The 26,082-nt window shown below is 41.3% G+C and overlaps 1 protein-coding gene across 1 annotated transcript in view; it reads left to right on the plus strand.

Annotated features, from left to right (window-relative positions):
• The window catches only part of PIKFYVE (phosphoinositide kinase, FYVE-type zinc finger containing), a 249,768-nt gene that overhangs the window by 10,868 nt on the left and 212,818 nt on the right, over positions 1–26,082 (plus strand). Inside the window, exons 2-6 of the mRNA XM_089671594.1 lie at positions 13,266–13,447; positions 19,640–19,810; positions 21,815–21,930; positions 22,532–22,703; positions 25,724–25,931. Of these exons, the coding sequence (XP_089527720.1) occupies positions 13,276–13,447; positions 19,640–19,810; positions 21,815–21,930; positions 22,532–22,703; positions 25,724–25,931 (839 nt within the window). The 5' untranslated portion in view covers positions 13,266–13,275. The remainder of the gene's footprint in view (positions 1–13,265; positions 13,448–19,639; positions 19,811–21,814; positions 21,931–22,531; positions 22,704–25,723; positions 25,932–26,082) is intronic.

The raw sequence follows: 26,082 nt of genomic DNA on the forward strand, positions 1-26,082 counted from the left end.
GCGGACAAATCCGCTCCCCTACCCTTCTTGTCCTGACCCAGATGTGATGTGACGTCACTGCCCGGTATCCGTTGACAGATTTCTGGCAAATGTAATGTGCACTGCATTACATTCAGGGGAGCACAGGGGAGACATGCAGGGTCTTTCAGACCCTGGATGTTTGAGAACCTGTCACCAAAAAATCATCATAGGGGACTTTTTGTCCTCATTTAAATTAAAAAAATTTAAAAATGTAAATTACACCCAAGCCTATAACCCCCCCAAATTTTTCATGGCCCTCTACATATGTACGCACGTACAAATGTAAAAGCACGAGCTTGGGCGCCTACACATGAAAACAACGATTGTGATACACATGTTGCATATCGTCGTGTACTCCAGAATGAGAGCAATAATTCTAGCACCAGAACATTATACTGATGACCTATAAGAGGCTTTAAAAGCATCACCTATAGGAAATATAGGGTACTATTATTATTATTCTTATACAGTATTTATAAAGCGCCAATAGTTCGCTCAGCGCCGTACATTACAAAGGGGGACAGAACATGTGACAGAACAATACCAATACAATGCAAAACATGAGGGGATCAAGGGCCCTGCTCTTTCGAGCTTACAATCTAGGAGGGAGGGGATGGTGGCACAGGAGGAGATAGCTGTGGGGGATGGAGTGGTAGAAAGAGTGGAGGAGGTCGGCAAGTTAGCAGGGGGTGAGGTAGGCTTCCCTGAAGAGATGGGTTTTCAGGGTGCGCCTAAAGGAGAGGAGAGTAGGTGATAATCTGATGGGTTGGGGCAGGGAGTTCCAGAGGATGGGTGACACCCTGGAGAAGTCCTGGAGGCGGGCATGGGAGGAGGAGACCAGGGAACTAGAGAGAAGGAGGCCTTGTGAGGAGCAGAGTGTGCGTGCTGGGCGGTACTTGGATATTAGGTCAGTGATGTAGTTCGGGGCAGTATGGTGGACAGCTTTGTACGTCAGCGTTAGGATTTTGAATTTGATCCGTTGCGCAATCGGAAGCCAGTGGAGGGATTGGCAGAGGGGGGTGGCGGATACAGAGCGGTTGGAAAGGTGAATGAGTCTGGCAGCCGTATTCAGGATCGACTGAAGCGGGGATAGCCAGCGGCGAGGCAGGCCAGTGAGGAGGGAGTTGCAGTACTAAAGTTTGTTGCCGTTTCACGATCGCATGCAAATGTAAGGTTTGACATGTTGGATATCTATTTACTCGATGCAACCTCATCTTTTATATTTTACAAAAAGATTGGATAATGTATTGCCTTTTGTGCCCTAAAATGCAAAGAGTATTTTTTACTGAAATGTGTGTATGTATGTGTGGATATATATATATATATAGATATATAGATATATAGATAATAGATATAGATTAGATAGATTATATATAGATAGATAATAAATATATATATATATATATATATATATATTCATTCACATCAGTCCCTAACTCTCAAGGGGCACACAATCTAAGGTCTGTGATGATAATATAGTGTAACAAAAAATTGGAACTACTACTATTTTGTTTTCTAGGGTCTCTGCTTTCAGAAAATATATAATCCATTAAGAGTTTTGTGTAATCTTCAAGCCTTAAATGATATTTTAAACATGTGCAAAAAAACCCACAAAAACGGCTCTGGCAGCGAAAGGGATAAAGGATAAGCCTGACACTCCCCTTTCCTGAGGAGCAGCCAATTGGTGCTCATTACACTGCTAGTCCCAGGGTGCTGTGCTTTAGACAGGGAGGGGAGGAGAAGATAAACGGCACAATGTTAAAAATATTAAACGTTTTAAGTCGCCCCAAATCCCCTTTTTTGGTTTTAAGAAATGTCTTAAATTTTAACCAAAACCATATTCAAATCTGCTTTATTTATTTTTTTTATCAGGACAAGTAGATTGTCATGAGGGACAAATAGATTGGGACCCCAATTTAGTCCCTGGACTAAAGTATTTTTTCAAAAGATTTCCGCATTCCTGCACCTGTGGCCACGGAGGTGATTGGAACACCTGAATCCAATGATTTGGAGGGGTGTCCCAATACTTTTGGCAATATTATGTTTGGTAGCTGAGGAGGGGAGCACCAAAGGGTTTGACCTCTGGGAAGTGGGGGGCAGCAAATTGTGCAGGCCTGCTTTGGGAAGGAGGACAGCAAAAAGTGTGTGTGCCTCCTCTGGGAAGGGGGGTGGAGGGGCGCATCAAAAACTATAGGCCTTTCTAGGAAGAGGGGAGGGGGAACAGAAGAGGTGAGGGGCAGCAAATAGAGTGGGCTTCCTCTGCAGTATGGCATACTGTAAGGCCTCCTCACTGGTAGCTAGGGTGCAGTAAAAACAAGTGATTGAGCCACAATTGTACTGTCCCCTGACTGCCCACCTAACATGCAGCTGGAGAGGGCTGCACACATGGTGCCTTTAGTTGACATACTTTGAGTTGTGGCAAGTTTAACATGGCTTGTGAAGTTGAAAAGCTGCACTGCCTAACAAACTTGCCCATTCTGGCCATGTTTCCACCAGAATTATGAATGGGTAACCCATGACCTGTGCAGGTTTCTCATACCGCATCCAAAATACACTGCAGTTGTGTTTTATTTATTTATTTTGTGTGTGTATGCTCAACTGTTAGTGCGGAATATTGCAATTTCACCCAGTCAAAATAATTGTGCTCAAATGGTACAGCACCGAACCTCATGTGTGCAGTGCATTCCTATGTGATTCCTAGTCTGAACTGGCCCTGAAGCCAGTGTAGCTGCACCACAACCTCAGTGTTATCATGTTACTTACATTCAAAATTGCTTTTAGACAAAAAAAAGCAAAAAAAGGTCCTGCAGGAGGAGGCAGGGGGCTGCTGTTTGGCTGCCCTTGGTAAAATCCACTTAAAGTGGTACTAAAGGGTTAATACTTACCAGTCCAATAGTCCCCTGCCAGTGGCAGCATCATTTTCTGAGTGCTGGTCTTCGGACCTCTTCATTGGCCAATGGGGGATGATGTCACTCCTGAGCATGAGCAGGGGCTGGTCATCCCAGCACTCAGACTAGCTCAGTCCTGTAAATGGATATGTACATTCACAGCTCAGTTTACAGCACAAGCAGGGGCGGACTGACAACTCATGGGGCCCCGGGCAATAGGGGATCATGGGGCCCCTGTGTCCTTGCCCAAGCTCAAAAAAGCCTATGAAAAGGTACCAGGGGCATCTCATGGGGCCCCCTACTGACCCCTGGCCCTTGGGCAGTGCCTGAGTTTCCAAATGGTCAGTCTGCCCCTGAGCACAGGAGAAGAAAGTGAGATGACTCTTCTGTCTCTTCTGCAATAAAAATGTGCCTGCTCTCTGTTTATTACAGCGGAACTTCAGTTCTGCTTTAAGAGATGGCCATAATATAAATGTGTGTGTGTTACCTTACACAGCCTGATCTCTGCAGTGTTTTTCCAAGTTGATTGTCAATATTATAGCTAGCTGATGGGGCCATAGAGGGTGATTGTGAGAAATATTTTCACAGGGGCGCTCCCACTGTCTTTTTATCTGTCCATTTTCAGATGAAAAACGGTCAGCAATTTATTCCTATGGGCTTGCTGATCTAAACAGATGATCATTGGTTTACATCCACCTACATCCTTGTCTGCTCAGATCCATATATTATTATTATAATTTTTTTTTTTTTTTTTGTTACAAGGCTGTGTGTTTTTCCACTCAGATCTGAACAGATGTAAGCGGATGTCATCTGTTTACATCATTATGATTATTATTATTATTTTTTTTTTGGCAGCCAAGAAACCTTTTTTGTTTGTTTAATTTTTTCTTCCTTAAAATGGTTTATGCAACAGATAAGATAAAAACAGATATGAACTGAAGACAGATATGCAAATTGATGTAACCTGAATTCATGTGCGTCAGGTTTTTTTTTTTTTTCTTCGCATTTAACGACTGTGATGACGAGGTCCTTTTCATACAGGTGTCCTCAGTTCAGTCTCTTTAGAAAGTATTATGTTGCGCTAAATCACATCTCATAAAGGTGTGAGTTGTCTTGTTAAGTGTATTTACAGCTGCATGAATTTCTATGCGCCCAGCATACACCAGTAGTAGGAGTGACCAGTTTACTGTCAGCTGACACTCTATGAAGGAATGAAGTGGGGATTTGTCTGGTATGATTGATCAATGTCACATGCTTCAAAGCTGGGACTGCACTTCCTCTAATATTTTCTCTGTAAAAAGCACAGACTTCTTACAAAAGGGACCAAACAAGTTGTTCTTGGGAGACCTGGACACTGACATTTTCTTGGTGTTGTGATATAATTCTGCTGCAAAGATAAAACCTGAATCAAAAAAAACTTTCCTCCATATTCTAGCATATACCCAGATTGCTTTTAATTTACAGGTAAGTTAAGATGGCATTTTCATTCATTGATTCAGTGTTTTTCTGTTTTATTAATCTGATTAGATTATATACTGCAGAGGTGTTGTTCTGATGATCCCTACTGCCAAAAGTGGGAACCCCCTTCACGTTGCAGGCAGTAAAGGTATGCACGGACCTATGAGGATAGTAAGGGGGAAGTAGGGAACAAAACCAATAGGAACGTTTTTTTTTCATTGCACTAATATAAGAAAACAAGCTTCTTCTTTTTTTTACCTGTCTTTTGTTATTATTAGTTCTTATTCTTTCCAAGTGGATTTCACTGTCTTAAAACAGCAAAACTAAATGTTTCACCCCCCAAAAAAATCCTTTAAGTATATTTAAAGTCCAGACCTTACTTCTACTGTAAAAGTTTACATTTGAGAATGGGATTATGCTATTGCCATAAAGGCAAATGATGCCCAGCAGTCCCAAAACTGCTCTTCACCTTTGAAGCCAGGCATAAGGTGGGTTTGAAGGTCCGTGCTGTAGCCTGGGGTGCTGATCTACAACACACAATATAATCCAAGATGGGAAGGCGTACACCTGAAATATGGCTTTTATTAACTGTCATTGTAGACTGTGATTAATCATAGCTGGCAATACAGTATGCTCAAAGAAGCTGGCAGCTCTAAAATAAGCTGTCAAAAAAGGCAAAGTTACATATTGTTACATTTGTATCATTCTGTTCATCTGCAGATCAAAGGGATGAACTTAGATCTGTAGATGTCAGTAAGTAACCTGACAAGTTTAAAAAAAAAAAATGTTCCTGTTTTAAACCTTAGTTGCTCTAATCAGCCTTAATTCTCGGTTCACACTAGTGCGGTTTTGCAGGTTGTGGCATGGCAGCACATTAATTTGAATGGGCTGCAGTGCCTTGCACAACACAGGAAAAAGGTCCCTACAACTTTCCAGAAATCGCAGCCTGCTCTAGGAACTGCACTACAGTGTGTTTCCCATTTGTGGATGTGATTTCTAGTGCAGGAGGTGAATGGCACCTGCTCGTGGGTCCCGTGTTGTGTGCGGGTGGTTACAGCTGTTGGTCGAGGCTAATTAAGTCTCATTCTCTCCTGCTATTTTCCTGCTGATGTTTTGTGTGTCCAATTTTAACTTTATTTCAGTTGTAAGTAACTTTGCAATGCTCTGTACAGGAACCATAATTTGTGTCATTTTAACCAGGTCACGCCTAGCCTATAGTCAAATGACAGTCTGGCAGGACTGCTCTAGATCTGGGTAGACGTCACCTGACTTCCTCCCAGAATGTGCCTCGCGTGGGCCCCACAGGCTGCACTGCGGCATGATCCGTCACCCTTTGTGTCCAGACTGCTGCCGGTACCATGTGTCTTGCTATGATCAATCACAGCAAATCACATGACAATTGTACACAATGGATGACGTTCATTCATTGTGTACTATTGTGTTGATCTCTGTGATTTATCACAGCAATCACATGGTACAGACAGGGCCAATCACATCCCATTTGTACCAAGTGATTAGTTGTGGCCAATCAGTTGATCGCAATACTACAAAATGAGTAGGTCAGAATAAGATGATCGTTTAGAACAGTGAGTATCTCTGTTTTAATCCTGATTACCTCCCCAGAGTAGCAGTGTTACTATGGTAATGCTGTATTGTTCTGGTCACAGTATATATTTAAAAAAAAAAAAATTAAATCAGGCAAAACATACTGTCACCAGTCAGTGTCCCTGATCACTGCCACACCTGTTATATGATAACACTGTACTGCACTGGTGACAGACATGCCTCTTACTAAATACCTCACTGTCTACCTTTCAAAAAGGGGTCATTTGGGGTGTACTTGTACTGTTCTGGCATTTTTGAGCTTCAAGAAATAATGCCTTCAGTACATCAGGATTGATCAATTTTCAGGTGCATTAATACCATAGTCTCTGGACTCTAATTTTCCTACAGAGTAAATAATTTACACTGATTTGGATTATTTTACCAAAGAAATTAACCCAAAAATCTATTTGTGTGATATGGTAAAACTTTTATTTGGGTACAGTATTACATGACCATGTAATTGTCATTCAAAGTGTGCTAGTGCTGAAAGCTGAAAATTGGCCGGGGCAGGAAGGGAGTAAAAGTGCCCGGTATTGAAAGACAAATTGCATAATAAAATGTGCACATTTTAGGTGCAGTAATACAATTTCTTTTTAAACTAACCCTGCTAAAAAGTGTCTTTTTTTTTTTTTTTCATGCAGTGATTTGAACTGACACCTTAGGATACCTTTTCTTGCCCTGGAATGTGCTGGGCAAGACTTCCTGGTGCAGTCCCAGTACACTTGATATGATTGAAGCCTTAGGCTGCATTCACACCTGGGCATTTCTGGAAAACACACATTTTGCTGCGTGTCTAAGAAATGCACTGCAAACGTCACACTTTTGCTGTATTATGTTAATGGCACCCCAAGTGCTGGTAGCAGATGTGAGTTTTGCCGCATGCTTTCTCATGTGGCAAACACGGTCTGAAAAAAGCTCTGCTCCAAATTGTTTGAGCATCTTTTGGGGCATTTGTCATGTGTAGCATAAATGCTGCAAAATGTGTTAAAATAAAAATAAAAAAAAAACTCTATGCTCAGATGTAAACTGGGCATTAATGTGTGTAGCAGTGCATTAATTTGCCTAACAGTATTCCCGAGTGTATTTCGAGGTAAAGTTGCGGTAACCCCGAGCTACACTCGGGCTTACCATGCAGCATTGCACAGGGATTCCTTGCAGCACTTACCTTGTCCTTCGCTCCCGCGATGCGTCCCTTGCAGAGTCCCCGGCCATCTCTTTCGGCCGGCATCCGGCTTCCGTGTTCCGGTCCCTGGGACGTACAGGTGCCGGAACCGTCAGCAAATTTGAAAATTTAAAAAAATGACATCTTTTTTAAAAACTATTATTACATAGTAATGTTTTACATTACTGTATCAAAGCATTTCACATACATTTTGTCCCTACTGCTTTGTCCTGTCCCTGCCTGCATTTTGACTGAACTTTCTGACTGGAAACTTATAAAAGTTCATGGCGTCCAAAAAGCGTCCGTTTATGTCAAAATCGCTTTTAGACCGGCTAGAGAACAGCGATAGTAAATCAGAACCACTTGCAGAATTGAGTGATAATGATTCGTGGGGAAATTCGTCATCAGACACTGAAAATGATTCTGCGACTTTGGTCAGTGATGTGCGAACTTGGCGCTATATTTCAAATTTCAGTGTTTTTGGTTTGATTATATTATTGATATAAATGTAGTATTATATTATTTTTTATGATTTATTAAATTATAATTTATGATTTCGTGTTTCAAGTTTTATCATATCCGGAATGTTTACTAGACTCTTGTTTGGACAGATTTTAGTAAGTTATTCCTAAATTACAGGCCTACAATAAAAAAACTACATATTTCCATGCAAAAAAATGGTACCGCTTTCAGCACCAAAAATGTGAAATAATCATACCGCCAGGGAGGTTAAGGACTACTAACAGGTGTGAATTACCACAAGGCACTAGGGAAAATTAATCCTACATCCACACTTCTGAGCGCTCAAATTAAATTTAAACTCCATCCAAAAATTGTAATTGTGGAATCTAAAAGAAGATTCCGTAGCACAGGATCAGGTCATCCCCTTGAGCTGTCTTTTTACAGTGGATATATAAAGTCAACACACCCCTGTTAAAATGGCAGGTTTCTGTGATGTAAAAAAAATAAGACCGAGAAATCATTTCAGAACTTTTTCCACCTTTTTTAATGTGACCTTTAAACTGTACAACTCAATTGAAAAACAAACTGGAATCAGTACACACCTGTCATTTAAAGTGCCTCTGATTAACCCCAAATAAAGTTCAGTTTTTTTAGTAGGTCTTTCCTGACATTTTCTTGGTCGCATCCTACAGCAATAGCCATGGTCCGCAGAGAGCTTCCAAAGCATCAGAGGGATCTCATGATTAAAAGGTGTAAGTCAGGAGAAAAGTACAAAAGCATTTCCAAGGCATTAGAACATAGTGAAGACAGTCATCAAGTGGAGAAAACATGGCGCAACACTGACATTACCAAGAATTGGACGTCCTTCCAAAATTTAGGAAAAGACCAGAGGAAAACTAGTCTGGGAGGCTGCCAAGAGTCCTACAGCAACATTAAAGGAGCTGCAAGAATATCTAGCAAGTTTTGGCTGTGTGGTACATGTGACAACAATCTCCCATATTCTTCATATGTCAGCATGACAACGACCCAAAGCATGCATCCAAATCAACAAAGGAATGGCTTCACCAGAAGAAGTTTTGAAATGGCCCTGCCAGAGCCTAGACCTGAATCCAATAGAAAATCTGTGAGGTGATCTGAAGAGGGCTATGCACAGGAGATGCCCTCGCCATCTGACAGATTTGGAGTGTTTTTGCAAGGAGTCAGCAAATATTGCCAAGTCAAGATGTGCCATGCTCATAGACTCATACCCAAAAAGACTGAGTGCTGGAATAAAATCAAAAGGTCCTTCAACAAAGTATTAGTTTAAGGTTGTGCACGCTTAATCAACCATATTATTTTAGCTTTTTATTTTTACTCCCCTCCACCTAAAAGATTTCAGTTTGTTCAACTGCTTTGTACTGTTTATACGTTACATTAAAGGTGGAAAAAGTTCTGAAATTATTTATATTTGTCTAATTTTTTTACTTAACAGAAACCTGACATTTTAACAGGGGTGTATAGACCTTTTTATATCCACTGTAGTGTTAGATCCTTACAATGTTCTTAGTCTTGGTGTATCTATGTGAGAAGATTGCAAACCAGACACATTCTGATGCTTACACCAGCAGTGCTTAAAAAAAATACCTGTAATGATTTAATACATAACTGGTTTCAAGGGGATTTAAACTGATAAACCGTAAACTTTGTGCACCATGCACATTATGGCACTCTCATCTTGCAATGCCACCCCCATCCAGTGCTGCGTTTGTGTTCCCCTCTGTCACCAGCTCTTTCATTGTATCGTGTGTGTGTTTTTGTTAAGGAGTCTTTGGTCATCTTGATTGGCTAAGCCAGGTTGACGTGACTCCTATGCATGCACACTGGAGTTGGTTTGACCCAGCACACCATCAGGGCGAGACTGTACACTGAGCTACTCATGAGTGGTTCACTGTACACTAGTAAAGAAAATTGCTGACCAGTAGAAACATCTGTGATAGAAAAGAAATGCACAGTATGCATTTTGTAATAAAAATGTCTGCCTCTTTTGGCCATAAGTTTAATTTCACTTTAAAAATGTCTTTCTGTATTTGTCTGGGGTACAGCTTTAATTTTTGTTAGTAGAAATGTCATCCCCTCATTTAAAAAGTACATTTACAGGTGTCGTACACTAATATATTGCTTGGTGCTAAAATGTAGGAACGTACTGTAAACTGCAAGCTGCGGCTGAATAATCCCCAGTCAAGTAGCATAAGGCATCTTCTGTTTTATCTCTCCAGTATAATGAGTCAAAAGTATACAGGATGATGACAGCATGTGCTGATGCTGTCTTATTATTTGACAGGTTGTGTACAGCCAACCACTCAAAACCTTTATGCTTATATATTTTGAAATGTAGAAGACATTTTATTCTGTAATTATTTTTGGCACCTATATGTTACAGTAATTGGTGAATTACTTGTGACATTGTGTTCTTTATTTCTGAAATGTACTATAGCACTGAACGCCCCGCCGATCCCCATTGTGACAGCTAGCGGGGGACCTTCTGCTCCTCACTAACTGTCACAATTTAAAAAAAAAAACTTGGCCGTGCGGGTCTCCATGTTCTGTGAATGAGAACATTACAAGTCCTGACAGCCTTTGCTGCTGTTGGCTTGCAGTTGTCAATGCACTAGCACGGCACTGTGGAGTGCAGTGGTAGTTCAAGTCTTTCTGTCAGTAAGTATCTGCTTGCCATGCGGGATGTATGAGCAAGCAGATACAGTGACGGGTCAGAGAAAGACCTGTATGGTACCAGCAATATACTGATCACTGCCAAAAGAATGCATTTGTTAAAAAGCAAACTTACCCTTTTAAAGTGAGCAAATACACTCACCAGCCACTTTTAGTTACGCCTTGCTAGTGCCAAGAAAATATCTCCCACACCATTACACCACCATCCACCTGAACCATTGATAGAAGGCGGGATGGATCCATGCTTTCATGTTTACACCAAATTCTGACCCAACCATCTTAATGTTGCAGCTGAACCAGACTCCTCATTTTTCTCTGACATAAACAAGGCATTTTCTCCTATCATTTTTCAGGATGGCTCATCTGAGAGAGGAGAGGCTCCTCCCTACAGGAAACGCAATCAATTTACAGTTTTTATAATTCCCCTCCCTTCCCCTTGCCCTCCAGTATTGATTGATTGTTTTTTTTTTTCTCCTTACAGCGGAACATTTGTTGTTTTTGTGACCAGAAGATCGGGGAGGGTCGGGTGGTACCCCTGTGAGGCAGGTATAGGTAGGCTGGAGAGGGCTAAACTAACCTGCTGGCTTGTTCCTTCTGGCCTGGCTAGTGAGCACCAGATCCTAAAGAGTAAGGGTTGTTTGGACAGTTATAGACGCCCTCCTCCTAATCCGAAAGCCTGTAACCAGGAAAATTTACTCAAAAGTATTAAGTCTTTTGTTCTTGGTGCAAATGGAAACCGGTATCCTCTACCTCTGTTCCTATAATCCTGCAATTTCTTCTGGATAATGTTGAGAGAGGGGTGGCAGTTAGCACCCTTCAAGTACAAATTGCACTTTCAGTTTTTCTTGACACTAGATTAGATAGAGAACCTTTTAAACTGTCTTTGGTGGCCAGGGAAAGAATTACCCCAGCCACAAAAGAGGCAAAAGCCTTATCAAAGCACCCTTTTCAACCAATATAAGAGGTTCCCTTATGGTTTGCCATTTAATCTTTTTTTGTTGGCTATCACCATGGCTGGAAGAGTTGGAGACCTACAAAATTTGTCAGTCAAAGAACCCTTTTTGTTCATCTTGCCATATAGGGTCACCCATAGGCCAGATGCGATGTACCTGCCCAAGGTAGCTTCCTTATCTAATAGAACACAGGATAAACCCAGGAACGGAAAAGAAGAGAAATTCCACTGTCTTGATGCTGAGGTGTCTCCTCACTTATCTGCATAGGGCCAAAGATTTTTGGAGGTCCGACCATCTAAATTCCTATGCTGGACCAAGGAAGGGACTTCGAGCCTCAAAAACTTTGGTCTCCAGGTGGATCAGACAAACTATTGCCTTAGCTTATGAGAGTTCAGGGTTACCTGCACTAGCTAAGGTAAGGGCTCGTTCAACCATGGCTATGGCCACATCCTGGGTGAAAAAAGCAGGGGTCTCCTGGGAACACATTTAAAGTGCAGCCAGTTGGTCAAGTCAAGACAACTTCTTGAAACATTACTGGATTGAAGTGCTGTCGCAGCAAGAATTAGTCTTTGGGTAAAAGGTGCTATAGGCTGTGGTCCCACCCTAAGGTAGGCCTGCTGTTACTTGATTATCCTCTCAGGTGTGCCATCCTGGAAGGTGATAGGAGAAAATCAACCATTAGAATTACTGATAACGGCATTCCTATGAACCTTCCAGGATGGCAAGCCTTATTCCTGCTCTATTGAGGGGGAAGAAAAAAAAAATCCCAAGTTAGTAACTGGTAAGTGCCTGTGTAGAATTATTCCCCTTAAAGACTAGTTTCGGTAGTTGCTTTATTACAAACTGGAGGGCAAGGGGAAGGGAGGGGACTTATAACAGCTATAAATTGGTTGAGTTTCCTGTAGGGAGGAGCCTCTCATCTCTCAGGTGTGCCGTCCTGGAAGGTTTGTAGAAATGCCTTTACCGGTAACCTGAACGGTTGGTTTTTGTCCACACAACTGCCGCTTACTGGATATTTTCTATTTTTCAAACTATTCTCTGTAAACCCTAGTGATGGTTGTGTGTGAAAATCCCAGTAGATCAGCAGTTTTTGAAATACTGAGACCAGCCCATCTGGCACCAACAACCATGCCATGTTCAAAGTCATTTAAATCTCCTTTCTTCTCCATTCTGATGCTCGGTTTGAACTTCAGTGAGTAGTCCATATCTACATGTCCAAATGCAATGAGTTCCTGCCATGTGATTGGCTAATTAGCAATTTGTGTTACCAAGCAATTGAACAGGTATACCTTATAAAGTGGCTGGTGAGTGTATTGGTTTGCATATTTTCTTTCTTTATTATAGTCACGGCTGGGAAAACGAGTTTTTTTTTTTTCTTCTTTCTAGTAAACCTAAAATGAATGCATTTTGAGTAGTCTTGATTATTGGTTTTCCTTACCTACTTTGATTAAATGCCTGCTGTTCGCAGAGCTCAGTAGCTCAAGCTAATTTAATTCAGAATGAAATGGAACATTAACAAAAATTCCCCCCCCCCCCTTTTCCCTTGTTCATTCCATTACAGAGTTTTAATCAGAGAGCGAGTGAACTTAAAGGCTATCAACATCTGTTGTGTTCTTTTGAATCTTACGATGCTTTGTTAATTTTTTTTTTAAGTGGGTGTACACTGTATTAAATTTTGTTTTTTGCTTTTTCAAAAAAAAAAAAAAAAGTATATCAATAGTAAAAACGGATATAATACTGTATATGTTCCTTAACTGCTAAACATATTGACCTCAAACCTTTTTAGTTTCCCTTTTTAAGGATAGAAGCTAGTCATGAAAATCAGTAATTTTGCCCCTTTTATATAAAAGACAAAGTCTGAGGTTTAGGGACTCTTTTATATACCTTACATGCAGCTGTTTCAGCCCTGCTGGTCTTTTCCAGTGTAAGACATAGGCACCATCGTTTTCTCAAAATGCCTTTTAACACTAAATTATAAAGTTCAGATGAATATTCTGTTTATTTTAGGTCTCATGAAATGGCCACAGATGATAAGTCTTCACCTACACTGGAATCTGCCAGCGAGCTGCCTAGGTCTCCAAGTAGTCCATCCCATCTTACTCATTTTAAACCTTTGACTCCTGATCAAGATGAGCCACCCTTCAAATCCGCCTACAGTTCTTTTGTAAACCTGTTCCGTTTTAGCAAAGGTAAGGCTTCATGTGTATATAATATGCATTTCTGTATCTTTGGATCCAGTTGAGTCCTGTCTAACAAACAGAACAAAAGACTGCTCTACAGATACAAAGGCCATCAAGACAATTCAGTCCAAATGAAGATCAGAGTGCAGCTCTTTTCAATCTTCTAAGTAGGAACAACTGGACATCTCCATCTCTGACACCTTCCACTGCATGCACTATGCCTGTCTTTGCTGCCTTCTTTAGTTTAGGGGAAACCAATACTGAAACAAAAACGAGCAAATGAAGGAGGCACATCAGCCTAGTGCATTACTGAGAGACTAAACACACATCCAGTGGTTTGATGTGAATTGTCCTGTATTATAATAATAATAATGTGCTCGCTACTTCTTTGTGAGTATATTGGCATTCATTTTTTATTTAATAGTGTCTCTCAGTAATGCACTAGGCTGGTGTGCCGCCTTCCTTTTGCTTGTGTGTGTTTTCCTTTTGCGTGTGTGTGTTTTTGTTTTTTTTTTCGTCATGTCTGTGTTATTAGCAGGATAACATCAGTTAACGGCAGGGCGGACTGACCATTCGAGCACTCGGGCACTGCCCCGGGGTCAGTAGGGGGCCCCATGAAATGCCCCTTGTACCTTCTTTTTTTTTTTTAATAGGCTTTTTTGGGTGTGCTTTGAGTGTGGGCAAGGACACAGGAGCCCCATGATCCCATATTGCCCGGGGGCCCCTTGAGTTGTCAGTCCGCCCCTGGTTAACGGGTAAGTTCTTTGACACATGGTCAATGTATTCCCGGTTGTGTCTGTGTACGTGAGTCCTTGGTGAAAACTGTACTCCTTATCCATTTGTCTATTGTTGGGGATCCATGTGTTTGTGCCCCCTCTGAACAGCTGTTCAAGGTGAGCTGGTCAGCAGTGTTTAAGCTACCACTGTACTTTGCATTTGGCATTCTGATGCACTGCTCAAATATGCACTGTTACCTACTGGCTCTGTTCAGTCAGCTGATCAGCAGAGGCATGAGTGATGCAACTCCAACTTGGCAGCAGGGTTAGCACTCTGTGTGAAAGTGGAAACTCTTTAAACTGGCTGTACATTCAAATGACATTTGATGCAATGGGCAGTTACTATCTAAATAAATAAGATATTTTATATGCTTTGGTATGAAATTAACTTTATTGCAAACTGCTGCTGTAACTGTATTACATATTTTTGTTTTTATTTGTGTTTAATTCCTTGTTAATATTCCGCATATAGTACGCTGTTTTACTGAGTAAGCAGGTTAGTTTTAGCAGCAAGATTTTTCTTTCAGTGACAGATTTATCCAGATGCATCGAGATAACCTACCAACAGTTTCTGTTAGAGTTGCTGGTAGTAAGTGAGCTTGATGCATTTTTTTTTTGTGATCCAAATCCACTGGTGGGATTAAACTTGTTTTTGTTGCAAGCATTATTATTTATTTATTTTTTTTAAGTTTTTAAAGTAGAACTTAAGGCGAAACTTTCTTTTTTTTTCTTTATATCGGGACGCAGAGCAAGCCATAATGACTGTGGGTTATATGCCACCTATAGGTGAATGGACACTGGCTTACCAAACAGGACGTCCTCCACCATATAACCCCTCCTACACAGGAAGTTCTCTATTTTTTCACCAGTGTCTGTAAAGTAGGAAGGTCACTAAACGTGTGCTGAATGTGCTCTGTGAAGCATACTGGGAGGTCTGGAACGAAAAGCTGCTAGCCAAAGTGCATGGTACCTGAGCCTTGCTGGATAAGGAGAACAGTCCTCAGGGTTTTGCCTGTAATGCGGCTTTAAGGCACTGGACCCTGTGTTTTTGGAACCTTGTGCAGTTTGGTCTGACCAAGGTTTTTCTGGAAGGGTGCAATACAGGTCCAAGGCAGTGGCCCCCATTAAAAAAGGGGACAGAGTCCTTTGAATGTATTTAGGACAAGGCCCATCGTGATGGGTGAAGGTAGGTCCCTGGTTAAAGTTCAGGGGAGTGCGGAGAGATTGGTAAGTGTTCTCTCTCTTATCTAATCTATCGTCACTTGCGGGAGTCTGTTACAGTGTGGACTCATGCGCAGTAGCAGCAGGAAAAGGAAGTCGGCCATATTAGTTACATGAGATGCTGCCAGTTTACATGTGGGCCTTTGCTTCCTTTGGTGCTACCACTGCTGGACCCAGGATGGATGGCCAGGACACAGGGCAGGTTATTCTAAGGGAACGTGGGTATTTCCTTGGGAGGGTCAGACAGGAGGGTTGTGTACATACTATCCTTTGATTCAGTGGAGTGTGTTGCTTTCTTTAAGCAGGACTATTGTTAGACAAGCATTTTGCTGTACACAGGGCTATGTGTCTAGGAGAAAATACCAGGGTCAGAGGAAATCCTGGGTGGAGAAGTCAGATTCTAAGTCTGCTTCATTCTGAAGGGGCACCCCCACTTGTGTGGGTGGGAGAGGAAGACATTTGTTTTTTTGTTTTTTTTTTTTTGTTTTTTTATGGAGGTCTGGAAAGAGCGGATCCAGGACAAGTGGGTCACTTCTACAGTCGCTCAGGGGTACAGACTGGAGTTTCAGGGAATTCCTCCTCCCAAGTTAAGGTCCAGTGTATCCACAGATCCATTGAGAAGGAAATCTTTGTTTTCAGGCACTTGACCGGCTGTTGTCCCAGGGTGTGATTGTGGATGTTCCAGTGGACGAAAGGTTCCAGGGATTTTATTGAAACATATTCACAGTTCCAAAACCGAAAGGGGATGTAAGCCCTATTCTGGACATGAAGGGACTGAACCGGTTCCTAAAGATTCATTCATTTCAGATAGTCAGTCCAGTCCGTAGTTGCATCTTTACAAGAGGGAGACTTTCTAGTGTCCATAGACCTAAAGGACGCATACCTGCATGTGACAATATTTCCAGCTTGTCAAAAGTTTCAGCGGTTTGCTATTTGAAACTCAACATTTTCAGTTTGTGGCATTACCTTTTGTGCTAGCCATGGCCCCTCGAGTGTTAACAAAAATTCTGGCTCCAGTTCTGGGGATGCTCAGAACTCGGAGAATCGATTTTGGGCTATCTGGACGATCTACTGCTCAGGTCAGTCTGGTCCAAGCCTGAGAAAAAAATGTGTCCCTTGCAATTCATACTCTGGAACCCTTGGTCTGGGTGCTCAACTTCGAGAAGTCAGCCAGTACAGAGTATTTGGGGTTGGTCCTAGACAATGTCCAGGCAGAGGTGTTTCTGCCTCCAGGAAAACGCCGTGACCTGAAGTCCTCTTGGACACTAAACGTTTTTACAGCTGCTGTTTACTGGATGTAGAAAAAAACATCAAAAGCCATAAACTCTCCAGCATGTTATCTTATGTGTCCATGCACACACAGACTGTAATCAGTTTTTTTGGCTGGAAAGAAAACCCAGAACTAGTGGGCTTCTAGAGGAGTTGTTTAGCTGTAAAAATACTCTAACGCTGAAAAACGAAGTAAATTGCGGCAAACCAGCATTTTTGGACTTGTTTTTTTTTTTTGACCAAAAAAAAACAAACAAAAAATGCTAATACAAAAACGCTGAATAACTCCCATTTTTAACGTGACTTTACACAGCTAACGTTACCACCGTTATTAAAACGCCCAGTGTGCATGCAGCTGAAAAATCAGGTTCGGAGTTTGAGGAGCAGGAAGTATCCTTCCCTTCATCTCTGCATGAAGTTAATGGGGAAGATGGTATCTTCATAAGAGGCAGTGCCCTATGCACAGTTCCACTCAAGACCTTTGCAAAGGAATGTTCTGTCAGCATGGAACAAAAAAGATTCCAGCACGGGATTGCCACATTTTTGTCACCAGACCCATCCCCCCCTCCGGATGCTGTATGGCTTGAATTGGTGGTTGGAAGTTCAGAATTTGGAAAAGGGAAGATCTCTCCCATCCAGTGATTTGGAAGCTGGTAACAACCGATGCCAGCCTCTCGGGTTGGGGGGGCTGTTCTAGAAGGGACCACAGTCCATGGGACACGGTCACCACAGGAAAAGATCCTTTCCATCAATATCCTGGAGCTTCGGGTGGTGCGGCTTGCCCTGAGATATTGGACGACCAGGCTTCGTGGCTGTCCAGTCAGGGTTCAGTCTGACAATGCCACAGCAGTGGCATAAATCCACCACCAAAGCGGTACCAAGAGAATGAGGGCTCAGGACGAGGTAAATCACATTCTGGATTGGGCAGAAGGGCATGTTCCAGTTCTGTCAGCAGGATTCATTCCAAGGATAGAAAATTGGCAGTCAGACTACCGCAGTCGTTGGCAGTTGTTGGCAGTTGGGCCCTGCACCCTGAAGTGTATATCTGTTGGCTGACAGGTTTGTGGACCCTCTTTTGCTAGGGCTGGATGCTTTTAGTAATTTATGCCTTTTCCCCAATTCAGCTAATCCCGCAGCTATTACACAGGATTCAAGAAGAGGTGATTACTGTGATATTTGTGGCACCAGCCTGGCCCAGGAGGTCTTAGTACGTGGATATTGTCTGGCTAGCGGTGGGCAATCCATAGCCTCTTTCAGATTGGCCAGACCTGCTGTCTTGGGGACCTATATTACACCCAGCTTTACGGTCTCTGAATTTGACAGCATGGCTATTGAGACCCAAATCTTGAAAGATAGGGATGTCAGACTTGGTTATCTACACAATGTTGAATGCTAGGAAGCTGGTTTCTAGGAACATTTAATATAGAACTTGGAAGGCATATGTTTCCTGGTGTGAGGATCGAAAATGGCACCACCAGAAATATTTGATTGGGATTATTATTTACTATTATCAGTAGAAAAGAAGTTGACTGTTTGGTACTATTAAGGGTCAGGTTTCATCCTTGGCTGTTTTTTTCAAAGACTGATTTTCTCACTCTTTGGTTTGTGATTTTTTTTTTTTTTTTTTTTTATATATACAGGGAGTGATGCTTACTGTCCTTTTTGGACTTGAAATTCGTCTTTTCAGTTTTACAGAAACCACCAATTGAATCAGGGAAATTCTGTTAGTTCTGCTAACGTGAAAGGTTCTGTTTTTGGTCACCTCTGCAAGAAGAGCATCGGAGTTGGCAGTTCTTTCTTGTAGAGAACCATTTTTGGTTTTACATCAGGTAAGGTGGTGTTGCCGCTTCATCCATCCTTTTTAGCCAAAGTTGGCTTTTAGTTTTCATCTTATTCAGGACATTGTTCTGCCTTCATTCTTTCCTAGGCCTCAGTCGGCAAAAGAAATATCTTTGCATGCCCTGGATGTGGTCGGCGCAGATTAGGCTGATTCCTTCTTTTGCCGGAAGGACCCAGGAGTGGACAGGTGGCATCCAAATCAATTATTTCTAAGTGGATTTGTCAGTTAATCATTCAAGCCTATGGTTTGAAGAGCAAGGTTCCACCTTTTGGCTGAAAGCACATTATACCAGGAGTGTGGGGGCATCTTGGCTATCTGCCACCAGGCATCAGTTACTCAGGTTTGCAAGGTGGTTACATGGTCTTCAGTTCATACATTCACAATGTTTTACCAGGTGAATGTCAGAGCCACGGAGAATTCCGCCTTTTGGTCGCAGTGTTTTGTGAACTGCTGAATAGCTCCTTTTGGGATGTTTGCAGTGGTTATTGTGATGTCATCCACCTCTCAAGGGACGTCCCACATAATCGTTAATATGACCTGCTCTGTGTACCGTGATGTACGATAAAGAAAATTGGATTTTTTCTATATACTTCCCTGTAAAATCCTTGGAGTACATCATGGGACACAGAGGTCCCTCACCTCTTTCTGGACTTTCATTGCTTGCTACAAAAACTGAGTACTTCCTGTGTAAGAGGGGTTATATAGGGGAGGACTTCCTGTTTGATGGTCAGTGTCCATTCACCTATAGGTGGCATATAACCCACAATGTCATTATTATGGCCTGCTCTGTGTCCAGTGATGTACACCAAGAAATGGATTTTACAGCTAAGTAGAGAGATTTTTTTTTTTTTTTTTGTCCCCCCATTTTGGCTAGCGTAAGAGAGGATTATAACTCCTATTAGTTTTTTGCTGTCTGTGTCCCATTGGGGAGATTTCCATTCACTTTCTATACCTAAAACAGAGAGAATGAAAATCCCTGCAAAGTTTTTTTTTTTTTTTTTTTTTTTTTTTTTTTTTTTTTTTTTTTGCCTGTCCTGCTTTTATTAAGTGAAAAGGTGTAATTACACACTAATTTAGATAATGGAATTATTTCAGATGAGGTCAGAGTGGTATCTACTACAGAAAGGACGGAGTCTGGTCCTGGGGACCCTGCAATAAGAAACACGTGGTCCAGTCCTCATCACTCACCAACATCACAGCCTGTTAAGTTTCCAGTGCAGTATAAAAAGCAGTTACTTGGAGAGAGAAGGTCTTCAACAAGTTCAGGTTTGTAGACTATCATCTTTTTATGAAATTGTCAGAATTTTTTTTTTTTTAAGACTTACTTACGTTTTAAAGGATCGCGTTTCTAAAATTATGCTGTACGTATTACAAAGCTGTTTAATTTGAAGCATATTTAATATGTGTTTTTTGGATGTTTTTTTATTAGACCTGAGACTAGACCTAAGATAAGGTAAACAGTCTTGGCACCCAAAATGCCTCCAAAGATGTCAGTTTTTTGCTTTTTTTGATTTTTGCATCTGCAGTCAAAATCTGGGTAAAAGGTTTGGTGCAGCAGAACTGATCTAGCAGTATCAGATGGTTTTGATCTTGCTCTTTTTTTTTTTTTTTTTTTTTTTTGTGGTTGAAGCATTGTCTGTCTGGCATCACAGACAGCATGGTACCTAGCCTAAAAGCTGGGTACACACTATACAAAAATCAGGCAAACGATTGTCTGATTATTTTTTTTTTCCTTTGTTTCACATCAAGTCAAACCCAAGAATGGTTCGAATTGTCAAACAGACTTTTTTTTTTTTTTTTTTTTTTTTGTAGAAACGTTGCATAGATTTTTTTTTGTTTTCTGATCATGCACAGCCTTGTGTATCCAATTTTGTTTCTCAAACAGTTCACATTTAAATGAAAATCATTAGTTCTGTTCGCATATGAGAAATGTTTGGAGTTTTTCCTTAGGAAATTTTCATTTGGAAGGTCTGAATTGGAAGTTGATTTTGTGTATACACAGTTTAGGTACATATAAAACGTACAGCAAGCCTTAGAGGAAAAAAAAAATACAATTGTATCTGGTTCATACAAAAATAAAAGGTGAGAGTCATAATGCAGTAAGAAACTCTCCAGCGCAAAGGGCTAGGAGTGTATTATTCTGACAACCCTGAGTAATGTCCCATTTTTGTTTCACTGCCACCAATCTACTGGTACAAGAACAAGATAAAGGATGTGCTAGGTGATATCGCAAGAATGTCTGCTGAAAAGTAGTCCTGTGTAAGTGTGGCAGTTAATGATTTAGGGTACTGACTTTATAGGTGAGCTTGTTGTAGTTTACTTGCCCTGTCACGGCAGTAAGGGAAAATGGCCACATTGACTAACAGCATGATAAAGGGGGAAGGCAGAAAGAGAGAAAAACTTGGGGAAGGGGGTAAGGAGGTAGAACAAGAAGGGAGGAAAAAGTTAGCGAAGTGAAGAGAAGGGGGTAAAGGGATGAAGAGGGATTGGGGGGAACCCCAAAGGCTGTTGGCGTTAGAGAATTCTGTGGCAGTTAGGTTACAGTTCCAAGAGGTGTTCAGAGGGGAATGTGCAAAATCGTCTCACCAAAGTTAGTACCATCCGGTATTCAGACTTGCGAATCACAGAGGACCACTGTGCGGGTTTCATTTGTGAGTTTGCCATATACCTGGGTTTTTACTTTGTCAAAGTTAAGTGTCAACAACCTTCATGCTTTTGCTATCATTTGTTTGGCTATAAAGATGTGTGTAATTTAGCATGCGTTCTTGAAGGGTGATGTTCTTTATTGGTTGGTGTAAAATCATCTCTCAGGTATTTTTGCTCAGATTAACATGGAATTTCATATTGACCATCATGTATACCCATATCCACATGCTCTTAACTTTTTAGGGCACATCCACCAAATGTGCTTCATGTCTCGGAGATCTGGGCAACCTCAAAAGTAGGAGGTAGGATGGGACAGGAAATGCCTTGCAATCCTACCAGGGGTGTAGAAACATAACTTTTTATAGGGGTTCTCCAATGCTAGCGCACCTTTTAGTATCTTCATTCTTTAAAACTGATAAACCACATTTTGCTAGAAAGTTGGAGAACAGAACTATTTTAAATGTTGTCCAGAGCAACCAGTCAAACACTAACAAAACGCATTTGTTTTCACTTATTCATTTGACCAGTAAAGCTTGACCTGTTTGACATATACATTTTTAATTTAAATTAGGACATATTTGGTTGAACTGTATAAGGAATGTGGGCAATAATTTTTTTTTCCAGAGACCAGAAGAAAGGTAGAACCACCCTTGGGTCACGATCCTCGCACTGCTGTACAGCTCCGCAGCCTGAGCACTGTACTCAAGCGCTTAAAAGAGATTATGGAAGGAAAGAGCCAGGTAATTTATGAGATAGATTAATATTCTTTTGGTCGGGTATATATAGCCACTTTTCTACTGGAGTTTATAGGCAATGCTTTAAAATCTTATCAGTTTAGAGCAGTGGCGGTCTGACAAGTCATGGGGCCCCTGTGTCCTTGCCCACACTCAAAGCACACCCAAAAAAGCCTGTAAAAGGTACCAGGAGCATTTCATGGGGCCCCCTACTGACCCCAGGCCCTCAGGCAGTGCCTGAGTGCTCGAATGGTCAGTCCGCCCCTGGTTTAGAGTTAACCATGCATTATGGCTCCAAAATTATTGCTCTCAATCCGACGTTCATGGTAATACCTCACATGAATGGGGACATATGCTTGCATACATGTACATGACCTATGCATGCATTTCCATTTGGGTCGTTACAAGAGTACTATTTTTTCAATTTTTTATTTTTGACCTAGTTTTCGTTCAGTTGTTTAGTTTCGCTTTAAGTACCAGGATGTTTATAAGCATACCTTGGTAGACAAGGAGCCTTTTTGTTTGATTGTAGCACTAGGTCCTAATTGAAGTAAATGTAGCTCACATGATTTAGGTTATGTAAAATGGCTGTTTTGTGCTTCACCAGGACAGCGACTTAAAGCAGTACTGGATGCCCGATAGCCAGTGTAAAGAGTGTTATGATTGCAGTGAGAAGTTTACCACGTTCCGGCGGAGGCATCACTGTCGACTTTGTGGTCAGATCTTCTGCAGCCGCTGCTGCAACCAGGAGATTCCTGGGAAATTCATGGGTTATACAGGTTGGTAAAAGCCTGATTTTAAAAAAAAAACATTATTGCAAGTAAACATTTTGAATACTTGTTTTTTCTGTGTTTACCTGCATATTTAAGATGGTGAGATGGTAACAGGGTGTCTTTAATACACATTAAACAAAAGTTTCCCTTTGTGTTAATACTTCTTCTCTAGTTGTAATGAATGCATCCACTGTACATTAGGCAGTCTTTACAAAACCAGACATTTTGTTAAGATAACCTCTGATAAAAAAAACTACTAGGTGAAAATGACACAACTTGCTAGCGGTAGCACTGACCTTAAATAACAATGACGTGACTTTGACACAGAGTATGTAAAGGATTATTTACTAAGAGATGCTGGCAAGAAATACATTTAAAATTAGTAAGATGACAGATATTGCTAAACAAATTGCATTATGAATACTTCCAATTTTAAGCTTAGCTGCCTCCCTCCAGGTACAGTTTAGTGGTTATAGGATTTAAAGTGTAAGAAGAATGTTGGTTTGCAAGTATGATGTTTTTTTCTCGCTAAGTAACATGCTGTTACATGGGTTTTAAAAGTTGTATTAAAACTTTTCCGCTACAACAAACTGTAGCTGCTGACTTTTAATAAACACACTCGCTTGGCCCAGGATCCAATGCTGTGCTTTCCTGAGCTGGCTTCTTCACTTTCCTTCAGTCCCTGGTGCTGGCATATTGGCTGTGGGCAGCCAGCTGTGAATACTTGTGGCTTCACAGCCAGCTGTCCGCTGCAAATGCGTGAGCCGTGCTGCGCTTTGTGAATGGTCTTGCAATCTTCTGGGACCTGTGTGTTCCAGAGGACTGTGGGGAGAAAACAAGGAGTCAATCACAAGAGCAGGGCTCTGAGGATTCTTGGAAACCCTGAGATGAATTTTACTATGCCTGGAGTAGAGCTGCCAGTATCTGGAGCAGCTGTGTATGGCAACCAGTCGGCATCTATCTTTATTTTCAAAGTGTAACTGAACAAGCTGAGGATAGATGATTAACTAAACACAGCTGCTCCAGATCCTGTCTGCGTTATTTTTAGTAAATCTCCCCCCACCATATACAGGTGAAACTCAAAAAATTAGAATATCGTGCAAAAGTTCATTTTTTTCAGTAATGCAACTTAAAAGGTGAAACTAATATATGGGATAGACTCATTACATGCAAAGCAAAATAGTTCAAGCTGTGATTTGTCATAATTGTGATGATTATGGCTTACAGCTCATGAAAACCCCAAATCCACAATCTCAGAAAATTAGAATATTTTGAAAAGGTGCCATATTCTAGGCTCAAAGTGTCCCACTCTAATCAGCTAATTAAGCCATAACACATGCAAAGGGTTCCTGAGCCTTTAAATGGTCTGTCTTGGTCAGTAGGAATCACAATCATGGGAAAGACTGCTGACCTGACAGTTGTGCAGAAAACCATCATTGACACCCTCCATAAGGAGAGAGAGCCTCAAAAGGTAATTGCAAAAGAAGTTGGATGTTCTCAAAGTGCTGTATCAAAGCACATTAATAGAAAGTTATGTGGAAGGGAAAAGTGTGGAAGAAAAAGGTGCACAAGCAGCAGGGATGGCCGCAGCCTAGAGAGGATAGTCAGGAAAAGGCCATTCAAAAGTGTTGGGGACTTTCACAAGGAGTGGACTGAGGCTGGAGTCAGTGCATCAAGAGCCACCACACACAGACGGATCCTTGACATGGGCTTCAAATGACGTATTCCTCTTGTCAAGCCGCTCCTGAACAACAAATAATGTCAGAAGTGTCTTACCTGGGCTAAGAAAAACAGACCTGGTCTGTTGCTCAGTGGTCCAAAGTCCTCTTTTCTGATGAGAGCAACTTTTGCATCTCATTTGGAAACCAAGGACCCAGAGTATGGAGTAAGAATGGAGAGGCACATACTGCAAGATGCTTGAAGTCCAGTGTAAAGTTTCCACAGTCTGTGTTGATTTGGGGAGCCATGTCATCTGCTGGTGTTGGTCCACTGTGCTTCATTAAGTCCAGGGTCAACGCAGCCGTCTACCAGGAGATTTTGGAGCACTTCATACTTCCTTCCGCAGACGAGCTTTATGGGGATGCTGACTTCATTTTCCAGCAGGACTTGACACCTGCCCACACTGCCAAAAACACCAAAACCTGGTTCAATGACCGTGGGATTACTGTGCTTGATTGTTTCAGTAATGCAACTTAAAAGGCCTGCAAACTCGTCTGACCTGAACCCCATAGAGAATCTATGGGGCATTGCCAAGAGAAAGATGAGAGACATGAAACTGAACAATGCAGAAGAGCTGAAGGTCGCTATTGAAGCATCCTGGTCTTCCACAACACCTCAGCAGTGCCACAGGCTAATAGCTTCCATGCCACGCCGCATTGAGGCAGTAATTGCTGCAAAAGGGGCCCAAACCAAGTACTGAGTACATATGCATGCTTATACTTTTCAGAGGTCCGATATTGCTGTATGTACAATCCTTGTTTTATTGATTGCATGTAATATTCTATTTTTCTGAGATTGTGGATTTGGGGTTTTCATGAGCTGTAACCCATAATAATCACAATTACGACAAATCACGGCTTGAACTATCTTGCTTTCCATGTAATGAGTCTATCTCATATATTAGTTTCACCTTTTAAGTTGCATTACTGAAATAAATTAACTTTTGAACGATATTCTAATTTTTCGAGTTTCACCTGTACACACTAAAAACTGTTGCAGTGGTAACAGTGAATTGAAGTTCTACATTTTTGCACATTTAGAAAATCGTTGCTGGTGGCAATTAAAATAGATTGATTCACTGGATTTTAATAAACTGTACAAAATGAGCCTGTGTTTATTTAAAGCCCTATCAGCTTTTTATTGCTGCCTGTATAGCTGTTGCATATATTCCTTTGTATCATTTCTAGCACAGCTTTAACCAGGACAGAAAATGAGGGGAAAATCCTAACAGTAATCAAAAGTTTTAAAGTTACACTTTTTATGACTTTAATAGTGTGTTTTTAATGCAATATGTTTGTGTCCTGAAGGTGATCTTAGGGCTTGTACCTACTGTTGCAAGATTGCTGTAAACTATGCACACTCCACGGATAGCCATGTCATCGGAGAAGACCTGAATGCATTGTCCGATTCCTCATGTTCTGTTTCTGTATTGGATCCTGGAGAACCTCGCACACCAGTGGGAGGAAGAAAGTCTAGTCGCAATATCTTTTTAGAGGAAGATCTTGCCTGGCAAAGGTACATTTTTACTTTTTTTTTTTTTTTTTCTCCAACAGTTGTTAGTGTATGCTAACTACAAATAATAAACTGCTCTTCTTTTGTTCATGCCATAGTGTACAGCCATTAACCTGTATAGGTGGCTGTGCGTGTCCCTCCAAGTTCCTACTGT

The sequence above is a fragment of the Staurois parvus genome, unplaced genomic scaffold, assembly GCF_062004578.1.
Source record: "Staurois parvus isolate SC_StPar_1 unplaced genomic scaffold, SC_StPar_1.0 ptg000011l, whole genome shotgun sequence".
Classification (NCBI taxonomy): domain Eukaryota; kingdom Metazoa; phylum Chordata; class Amphibia; order Anura; family Ranidae; genus Staurois; species Staurois parvus.